Genomic DNA, 11,769 nt, shown 5'->3' with positions numbered 1-11,769 from the left:
TGGATTCTGCAACTATACTATTTTGCTTTTTAAATTTATTTTAAATAAACTTTTTCCTATAACTACTTTAACGAAATAAAAGACACAATGGAATAGATTATAGTTCTGTTATATAATATTTCATTTTCGTTTTAAGCTACATAATGGGTAGCACAAAAAGTATATGGTATATAAATTCTATTTATATTGTTAGTTAATCCTCTTGTAAACGTAATTTTGGCTGCCATACTTTTTATGAATTGTGATTTAATAAATACCATTGCATACAATCAGCTTTGCCAATGCAGTTAGCTGATGGCACCACGGTATATGAAGGACGTCTTGAGATTTGGTTTAATGATAGATGGGCGAATGTCTGCGGAAATGGCTGGGATATACAAGATGCAGATGTTGTTTGCAAAGAGCTGGGCTATGATGGTGCAGCAGAGGCTTTCGATAACAGTGATATTTTTGGCGAAGGAACTGGTTCAATCATTCTGGAGAATGTTGAGTGTCTGGGAACTGAGTCTTCCCTAACACAATGCCTAAACCAAGGTTGGGGAGTTCACAATTGTACTCACTCCAGGGATGCTGGCGTCAGATGCATTGAACCTAGTCAACTGCGACGGAACGTTTCTGCTGAAAGTCTACCTTCAGGTAGGCGTAATAAATCCAATATGCGAGCGACGCGAACATCTAGGCTGGGGGGCCCGGGTCCACCAAGGGGATGGGGATCCACTGGCAAAGCGTTCACCAACCATGGTGGGTCTGAGGTAAGGAAAAATTATGATTATGGCGCTTCAGATGGCTGGAAATCTCAAATTTGACTTTGAATATAATTTTGTGATTTCTTCATTATTTTCATAATAGGCCTATTGAAAAGTTTAGGAGGGTAGTGGGGGGGGGGGTAGGGTGGTGACGTCGCAGCTCGGCTTCCTCTTGAATCCACAACTGTTCAATATAACATTTCACATAGCCTATCATTTTGTTTCACAAAGCAAGAAGAAAGAATTTTAAAACATTTGCAACTTTAGAATTTTTCAAACAGCCCTTTCAAAAGAATAATTATTCATGGCATTTTCGTGTCTTCATATTGACTAAAGATAATGTACTTTACAGTACACCGTGCAATCAAAGCACATTTCATTGCATACATTTTTAAAACACAATTTTCACTCCAATTCGGGACCACTTCAGATGGCTGGAAATCTCAAATTTGACTTTGAATATAATTTGGTGATTTCTTCATTATTTTCATAATAGGCCTATTGAAAAAATTAGGAGGGTAGTGGGGAGTGGTGACGTGACAGCTCTACTTCCTCTTGAATCCACAACTGTTCAATATAACATTTCACATAGCCTATCAGATTGTTTCACAAATGACATTAATAATGTCTAGCGAAAAGGTTTATTTATTCAATAGAGTTTTTACAAACTATGATACATTCCTCTTCTTCGATTTAAATTTCAAACTTACTAATATTAACTCTCTCCAACAAGGTATTTTCAAGTATGCATCATCTCACTCCATTTTACCAAAGTATTTCCGTGGCATTTTCAAAATTCCTCTCTCACTCGAGGTAGATCTGATGTTTACATTCCCAATCATAAGACACATTATTTCCAAGATTATATTAGATTTACTGGCCACGCATTTAAAATCTCTCAGGTTGGTAACTAGACTCTATGAAAAGCTCTCTTCTGTTAATGGACTCCAAAAGGGTTGTGTAAAACAGGAGGGGTAAAAAGAACGTCGAATGAAAGGTCAACCACCGCAGTTTAAGTCTTCTTGACTCAAAGCAGCCACCCCCAGTAGAAAAAGTGGAGGGGAGCAATGGCCCCTGTCAACACAACCCGCCTCGCCCCCAGCTTTTAAACCTAGTTCGTATTCTTAACTACATCTTTTTATTTTTGTTGTTTACAACAACAACAAAGCATACAAACTTTATACTACAATCTAGATTTAGTTTATCTTTCTAATTAAATAATATTGTAATGTACAATATTTTGTAAATCAAATGTCTATAAACATTACATTGTTTGTTTATTCTTTGTTATAAAAGTTTACATCAACAACATTTTAACATTTTTTAATCAAATATTTCGGTATATAATTACCGTAAATGCTCGAATAAGATCCGCTCTCTAATAAGTGCCGCACCAAACCTGATTTTTTTAGCTAAGCGCCGCTCTCGAATAAGCGCCGCGGCGCTTAATCGAGAGCATATTATTACGCTGTGTGTATGTTCTATTTTCTCTATGGTGTAGTGAAGCACTTTGAGAAAAGGGTTTAACTACAATGTAAACCTGTATGGTGTTAACATAAATAAATAACACAATAAAGACACAAGCATTTCTTTATAAACGTTTATTTTACGATTAAGTAGGACCTCTGTTAGGCCTACGGAAATGCATGAGAACATGAGAACGGGCATGGAAAGCGCAATCCAATACCTTTCAAAAAGCGCCGCACTGGAGCCTCCAAAAATGTTATAAGCGCCGCAGCGCGTATTCGAGCATTTACGGTAATAGTGTTATCATGTATTAAACAAAACATAAGCCTACAACTAAAATACAAATTTTCGGGTTATCTATTTTTTTATTTAACAAAACTAACCATTAACAACTTTATTTTTTTCAATTTTAATTTCGTCAACATTCCTTTGATGGAATTTAGGGACGACCCGGCTAGTTAATGGAGCAACTAATAAAGAAGGAAGACTTGAAGTGTATTACTCAAGTTCATGGGGAACAGTTTGTGATGATAGTTGGACCGCTGCTAACTCCGATGTTGCGTGCAGACAACTGGGGTTTGCAGGAAGCTCAGCGTTTTATAGTAACGCCCACTTTGGCCAAGGATCCGGAAACATATGGCTGGATAACGTAGGATGTACTGGAAGTGAAAACAGTATATCAGAATGTAGTCATAATGGTTGGGGTGTTCACAATTGTAATCACGGAGAGGACATTGGTATATTGTGCTATGGTAAGTAAATCGACTGTCAAACAGTGGCATATCTAGGAGTCTTGAAATTTGGACGGGGTCGGGGCTGGTGGGGGCGCGAAGCTCAAATAGGAAAGCTAGGACTCGATGATTAGGTGAGGGGATGTAGATCGCAAAATAAGGTGATTTTTATCTAATTGTCCGGCTATAGTTTTGTTTGTTTGTTTGTTTGTTTTTTTAACATTTTAATGGGGGAGGTGACTGGGGTTCAAACGCGCACCACCCCACACCCTAAATATGCCACTGCAGTTAAAATTGAAATTATTTAGTCTTTGTTTTTAGAATTTAATATTTCCTATCAAAAAACGTCGCAAAATCTCTCATACGACTAGTTTATCTTTCTCATTAAATAATATTGCAATGTACAATATTTTGTAATCAAATGTCTATAAACATTACATTGTTTGTTTATTCTTTGTTATAAAAGTTTACATCAACAACATTTAACCTTTTTTAATCAAATGTTTCGGTATATAATTACCGTAAATGCTCGAATAAGATCCGCTCTTTAATAAGTGCCGCACCAATCCTGATTTTTAGCTAAGCGCCGCTCCCGCGTTTGTATTCCCAAACTTGATAAAATAACGTATTCTTGAGGATAAACTTTTCAGTGCATTTGTGTATATGACACATAAACATAAAAATAATAACCTAGCGTACATGTACAGGAATTAGTTTACGATTGGTGTAACAATAGCCAATTGTTATTTATATTGCGGTCACAGGATCAAAATAATTATAAGGCATACTATGCAGCACTGTACATTTGAAATGTGGAAATATAAAATACATAAACCAGTGTATTATAATTAGCTTTGACCTTACTCTAGAAGCTGAGTTAAGACACGTGTGCACTTTCACGTGCACTCAAACTCTTTTCAAAAATAGGTGTATATAGGTGCATGATTGAAAAAAAGTTTGGTCACGCGATCTAATACCGGCGAATTTTAAGAGGGTCGACTTTCCGTATAAATAATGGTCATGTCATGTACCATTAGGAAGGTATTTGTACACTGATTATTCTCACTCCATTACACGTACTATACGGTACCTAAAAATTCATAGTTACGGAATTATTTGGTCAAAGGTCAAAACTTGAAAATTTTACAATAAATATGTAGCAGAAAATGTACAGTTTTTAATATTTTTAAAATATAAGGTTCAAGTCGTTAGCAACGACTATTTTGCCAAAAATAACACTCACATCTTCGTGGTTTACATAAAGAAAACTACTGTAGAGCGTCGCTCCATTAGGAGCAAGGCAATAGGAAGTAGGTCCGGCTGGTCCAGTTTTGGCCGCACCAATATCTTACCTATCAATACCGTTTGTATACCAAAATTGTCCTTTTGTCGGAACATTCTTTAACAAAATTACAGTATGACTTGACTCAGTTAAAGTCCAAATATTAAGGTTCGGTATATTGAATCCTCCATGTCTACAATATGTAAGCACATAGGCCTACACCCAAAACCACAAGGAATGAATCTTTTAAAAGGATTTATGAAATTCACTACAAAGCAAGAATTTTAAAACATTTGCAACTTTTTCAAACAGCCCTTTCAAAAGAATAATTATTCATGGCATTGATTAAAGATAATGTACTTTATAGTACACCGTGCAATCAAAGCACTACATTTCATTGCATACATTTTTAAAACACAATTTGCACTCCAATTAGGAACCACTTTAGGACCTGGAACTTAGGATGGTCTCGGAGTTCGGTCTCCAATTAGAGGATAAGATTTGTATTAAAAGATTGTTGATTTTTTCTTTGTTTCTGATTATAATTGCTCTACAATGTCACATTACACTGTATTCACCAGTGGCGTATCTCTAGGGGTTCGCGGGCGGACGTCTCTCCATTGTATATAAAATTAGAAGAAATTGGTTTTATTAAAAATACAAAAACGGTCATGCAGTAACTTAATACATTAAAGAGCTTTCGTTATCTCGTTCAAAAATCAATTCACTGAGAAAATTTCTCTTTCTCGACCAAAACAACCTAAACAACCACGCACTTTGAATGCGGTTTTCACCCTGGACCCAGGGAGCCCTGGTGGCAACCGCCTCCCAACCAACTGGTGTATAGCCACGCAATTAAAATCTCTCAGGTTGGTAACTATGACTTTATGAAAATTACTCTTCTATTAATAGACTCCAAAAGGGTAGTGTAAAACTGGAGGGGTAGAAAGAGCGTCGAATGAAAGGTCAACTACCGCAGTTTAAGTCTTCTTGACTCAAAACAGCCACCCCCAGTAGAAAAAGTGGAGGGGACAATGGCCCCAGTCAACACACCCCGCCACCCCCCCCCAGCTTTTGAACCTAGTTCGTATTCTTAACTACATCTTTTTATTTTTGTTTTTTACAACTTAGAACAACAACAAAGCAAATAAACCTTATACACAATCTAGATTTAGTTTATTTTTCTAATTAAATAATATTGTAATGTACAATATTTTGTAAATGAAATGTCTATAATTTTTAATCAAATATTTCAGTATATAATGTAAATGCTCGAATAAGTGCCGCTCTCTAATAATTGCCGCACCAAACCTGATTTTTTTTTTTAGCTAAGCGCCGCTCTCGATTAAGCGCCGCGGCGCTTAATCGAGTTAATCGAGAGCATATTACGCTGTGTGTAATAAAGCACCTTGAGAAAAGGGTTTAACTACAATGTAGGCCTATATAGTGTTAAAATAAATAAATAACACAATGAAGAAAAGCATCTTTTTATAAACGTTTATTTACGATTAAGTAGGACCTCTGATAGGCCTACTGAACTACGGGAACACGTGAGAACATAAAAATGGGAATGGAAAGCGCAAGCCAAAAAATTGTTAAAAGCGCCGCACTGGAGCCTCAAAAAATGTTATAAGCGCCGCGGCGCGTATTCGAGCATTACGGTAAGAGTGTTATCATTTATTAAACAAAACAAAAAAAATACAAGTTTTCGGATTATTTATTTTATTTACCAAAACTAACCACTGACGACTTTATTTTTTCAATTTTAATTACGTTAACATTTCTTTGATGAAATTTAGGAAATTCAGTGACGATGCGGCTAGTTAATGGAGCAACTAATGGAGAAGGAAGACTTGAAGTGTATTACTCAAGTGCATGGGGGACAGTTTGTGATGATGGTTGGACCGCTGCTAACTCCGATGTTGCGTGCAGACAACTGGGGTTTGCAGGAAGCTCAGCGTTTTATGGTAACGCCCACTTTGGCCAAGGATCCGGAAACATATGGCTGGATAACGTAGGATGTACTGGAAGTGAAAACACTATATCAGAATGTAGTCATAATGGTTGGGGTGTTCACAATTGTAATCACGGAGAGGACATTGGTATAGTGTGCTATGGTAAGTAAATCGACGGTCAAACAGTGGCATATCTAGGAGTCTTGAAATTCGGAAAGGGTCGGGGCTGGTGGGGGCGCGAAGCTGAAATACAAAAGCTAGGACTCGATGATTAGGTGAGGGGAGGTAGATCGCAGAATAAGGTGATTTTTAACTAATTGTCCGGCTATAGTTTTTTTTTTTAAACATTTTTAATGGGGGAGGTGACTGGGGTTCAAACGCGCACCACCCCACACCCTAAATATGCCACTGCAGTCAAAGTTGAAATGCTTCAGTCTTTGCTATTAGAATGTATACAAGAAATATTTCCTATCAAAAACGCCGCAACATATCTCATACGACTAGTTTATCTTTCTAATTAAATAATATCGAATGTACAATATTTTGCAAATCAAATGTCTATAAACATTACATTGTTTGTTATTCTTTGTTATAAAAGTTTACATAACAATCAAATATTTCGGTATATAATTACCGTAAATGCTCGAATAAGATCCGCTCTCTAATAAGTGCCACACCAAACCTGATTTTTTAAGCTAAGCGTCGCTCTCGAATAAGCGCCGCGGCGCTTAATCGAGAGCATATTACGTTGTGTGTAATGAAACACTTTGAGAAAAGGGTTTAACTACAATGTAAGCCTATATAGTGTTAAAATAAATAAATATCACAATTAAGACACAAGCATTTCTTTATAAACGTTTATTTACGATTAAGTAGGACCTCCGATAGGCCTACGGGAATACATGAGAACATGAGAACGGGCATGGAAAGCGCAATCCAATAGCTTTCAAAACTAAGCGCCGCAGCGCGTATTCGAGCATTTACGGTAATAGTGTTATCATTTATTAAACAAAACATACAACTAAAATACAAATTTTCGGATTATCTATTTTTTTATTTACCAAAACTAACCACTAACAACTTTATTTTTTTCAATTTTAATTACGTCAACATTCCTTTGGTGGAATTTAGGGGCGATCCGGCTAGTTAATGGAGCAACTAATAAAGAAGGAAGACTTGAAGTGTATTACTCAAGTGCATGGGGAACCGTTTGTGATGATAGTTGGACCGCTGTTAACTCCGATGTTGCGTGCAGACAACTCGGGTTTGCAGGAAGCTCAGCGTTTTATGGTTCGGCCCACTTTGGCCAAGGATCCGGAAACATATGGCTGGATAACGTAGGATGTACTGGAAGTGAAAACACTATATCAGAATGTAGTCATAATGGTTGGGGTGTTCACAATTGTAATCACGGAGAGGACATTGGTATAGTGTGCTATGGTAAGTAAATCGACGGTCAAACAGTGGCATATCTAGGAGTCTTGAAATTCGGAAAGGGTCGGGGCTGGTGGGGGCGCGAAGCTGAAATACAAAAGCTAGGACTCGATGATTAGGTGAGGGGAGGTAGCTCGCAAAATAAGGTGATTTTTAACTAAATGTCCGGCTATAGTTTTGTTTGTTTGTTTGTTTTTTGTTTAAAACATTTTTAATGGGGGAGGTGACTGAGGTTCAAACGCGCACTATTCCACACCCTAAATATGCCACTGCAGTCAAAGTTGAAATGCTTCAGTCTTTGTTATTAGAATTTAAACAAGAAATATTTCCTATCAAAAAACGCCGCAACATCTCTCATACGACTAGTTTGTATTTCCATACTTAATAAAATATCGCATTCTTGAGGGTGAGCTTTTTCAGTGCATTTGTGTTATGTTATGACACATAAATATAAAAATATTGCGAATGTGAAGTGGGGGATCGATGATCAGTTGAGGGGCGCTATTTCGCAAAATTTCAGGTGATTGAATGTGATTTGTTTTTTTGGGGGGGGGGCGACTGGGGTGCGAGTAATTTTTTAAGGGGGCTCCCCCACCCCGTAGATACGCCACTGCATTTTGGAAAATTTGAACTACGTTTTGAAAACTTACAACTGCATTTTGGAAAACTAGATCTACACTTTGAGAAATTTATGCCTACGTTTGATAAATCAGACATAAAAAAATAAAAAATAAAAAAATTACACCTATACATGTTTCTCCTGACGCAAATCCAGTTATTGTCTATTCCATCACGACAATAACAATTACTTTCAACACTGCAGTACCCGCTGCTTACTTGGACTCGAATTTAACCCTGGCCATCAGGCGCAAGCTCGGTGGTCTAGAGGTATGATGCCAGGCTAGTGATCTGGAGATCGTGGGTTCGAGTCCCACCCGAGAACAACTTGTAATTTTTTCGCAATTGTTTTCAAGCGTACTGAGTATTCAGTACATTTCCACGTCAGGTAGGGAAAAAAAATATTTAAAAAATAAATAAATAAATAAATAAAATACAATACAATACACCTATACATGTTTCTCCTGACGCAAATCCAGTTATTGTCTATTCCATCACGACAATAACAATTACTATCAACACTGCAGTACCCGCTGCTTACTTGGACTCGAATTCAACCCTGGCCATCAGGCGCAAGCTCGGTGGTCTAGAGGTATGATGCCAGGCTAGTGATCTGGAGATCGTGGGTTGGAGTCCCACCCGAGAACAACTTGCGATTTTTTTCGCAATTGTTTTCAAACGTACTGAGTATTCAGTACATTTCCACGTCAGGTAGCAAAAAAAAAATGTTTCTCCTGACGCAAATCCAGTTATTGTCTATTCCATCATGACAATAACAATTACTATAAATAATAATAATTATTATTATTATTACAGTATTATTATTACTATTATTATTATTATTATTATTATTATTATTATTACAGTATTATTATTACTATTATTATTATTATTATTACTACTACTATTACTATTATTATTATTATTACTAGGCCTATTATTATTACTATTTATGTTATTATTAAATAATATTACTATTATTACTATTATTATTATCGTTATTATTATTATTATTATTATTACAGCTGCTGCTTCTACTACAACGCCGGTGACGACTCAAGGTAAAATGTTAAACTTCAATATAAAATTATGTGATGTTGAAACTTAGCATGTGAACAACACTGTTAAAAAAGTGTTTTATTATCATTATAAATAAAATTCCATATTATCCTATTTTTATTATTATTATTATTATTGTTATTGTTATTATTTTGGTTATTATTATTATTATTATTAGTATTATTATTAGTTATTACAGCTGCTGCTTCAATTTTATCCTAATATAATTATTATTATTACTATTACTATTATTACTACTATTATTATTATTACAGCTGCTGCTGCTTCTACTACAACGCCAGTGACGACTCAAGGTAAAATCTATATTGCTGTACTTTCACTTACAAGAGGGTAGCCCAAAACAACAGGGGAAGATCCAGTAGGGGAGAGAGGGACGTCACAGAAAAGGGCTGCCTGCCCGTTTTGCCACTAATTTTTTTAAAATTTAATGCAATATATATGCTATTTGCTTATTAAATTATTCTGAAACTGTTGTGCGCCCCCCCCCCCCCCCCTCCCCCTCACCCCACCCCTAACCCTAACCCTAACCCTAACCCTAACCCTAACCCTAACCCTAACCCTAACTCGAAATATTAACTACAATGACATTATTATTATTATATTATTATTATTATTATTATTATTATTATTATTATTATTACAGCTGCTGCTTCTACTACAACGCCAGTGACGACTCAAGGTAAAATGTTAAACTTCAATTATAAAATTATGTGATGTTGAAACTTAGCATGTAAACAACACTGTTAAAAAAGTGTTTTATTAATATTATTATTAATAAAATTCAATATTATCCTATTATAATTATTATTTATATTATTATTGTTATTGTTATTATTTTTGTTATTATTGTTATTATTATTATTAGTAAATACAGCTGCTGCTTCAATATTATCCTATTATAATTATTATTATTATTATTGTTATTATTGTTATTATTATTATTATTAGTAAATACAGCTGCTGCTTCAATATTATCCTATTATAATTATTATTATTATTATTATTGTTATTATTGTTATTATTACTGTTATCATTATTATTATTATTATTATTATTATTATTACAGCTGCAACTACAACGCTGGTGTCGACTCAAGGTAAAATGTTAGACTTCAATTATAAAATTATGTGATGTTGAAACTTAGCATGTGAACAACACTGTTAAAAAAGTGTTTTATTAATATTATTATTAATAAAATTCAATATTATCCTATTATAATTATTATTATTTATATTATTATTATTATTACTATTGTTATTGTTATTATTTTTGTTATTATTATTATTATTATCATTATTATTATTATTTTATTATTATTATTATTATTATTATTATTATTATTATTATTATTATTATTAATACAGCCGCTGCATCAACTACAACGCCGGTGACGACTCAAGGTAAAATGTTAAAATTAGGTGGTGTTGAAACTTAGCATGTGAATAACACTGTTGAAAACGTGTTTTGTTATTATTAATACAGTTTATTAATAAAATTTGATATCCTATTATAAATATTCTTATTTTTATTATTGTTATTTATATTGTTATTATTGTTAATAGTATTATTATTATTATTATTATTATTATTATTATTATTAATATCAACAAATGCTTCCTAATTCTAATTCAAGGTAAACTTCAATAAAATTATGTGATGTTGGAACTTAACATGTAAATAACACAAAATGTGTTTTATTATTAATAAAATTATATATTATCCTATTGTTATTATTATTATCATTATTGTTATTAATATCATTAACTATTATTACGAATGCTTCCAAATTCTATTATTGATGATAATCAAAGGTCAACACAAGTGACTACTCAAGGTAAAATGTTAACTTTAATTAGGCCTATATATTTAAATGATGTTGGAATAGCATGCATTGCATTATTATTATCATCATTATTATTATTATCATTATTATTATTATTATTAATTATTACAGTAGCTGCTTCTACTACAACGCCAGTGACGACTCGAGGTATAATGTTAAACTTTAATGATATGTAATGTTGAAACTTAACATGTGATTAACACTGTTGAAAAGTGTTTTATTACTATTAATGTAATAATAAAATTCAATGTTACCCTATTATTATTATTATTATTATTATTATTATTATTATTATTATTATTATTATTATCATCATTATCATTATTATTATTATTATTATTATTATTATTATTATTATTATTATTATTGAGATTTGACCACACGTCAAGATGAAGATTTGACCACTCCACAACAAGATGAAGATGTTCTAGCAGGTAACCTATTAAGTTTTAAGTATATTTATTGCTGCTAATTATTGCTGCTAAGCAGCCAATTCATATTCTTGACAGCAATTTGACCTCTGAAAGGTCATTGTTTGTCAAAAATCAATCGCCTGAGACAACTGAAAAGCGGAGTTTCCTTCTTTCGTTCTGCCGGGTAAAATCAATTACTT

The 11,769-nt window shown here is 33.9% G+C and overlaps 1 protein-coding gene across 1 annotated transcript; it reads left to right on the top strand.

Moving 5' to 3' along the window:
* Positions 1-279: 279 nt before the first annotated feature.
* On the top strand, positions 280-7,629 carry LOC117101482 (deleted in malignant brain tumors 1 protein-like). The gene is made up of 4 exons (XM_033241453.1): positions 280-636; positions 2,657-2,965; positions 6,026-6,343; positions 7,313-7,629. The coding sequence occupies exons 1-4, from the start codon at positions 282-284 to the stop codon at positions 7,627-7,629; spliced, it is 1,299 nt and encodes a 432-aa protein (XP_033097344.1). The 5' UTR covers positions 280-281.
* The last annotated feature ends 4,140 nt before the right edge of the window (positions 7,630-11,769 follow it).

The sequence above is a fragment of the Anneissia japonica genome, unplaced genomic scaffold, assembly GCF_011630105.1.
Source record: "Anneissia japonica isolate Jap-2015-1 unplaced genomic scaffold, ASM1163010v1 scaffold41119_len15353_cov106, whole genome shotgun sequence".
NCBI lineage: Eukaryota > Metazoa > Echinodermata > Crinoidea > Comatulida > Comatulidae > Anneissia > Anneissia japonica.
Note: the sequence above shows the minus strand (reverse complement) of the source record. Positions and strands in the feature narration are given on the sequence as shown.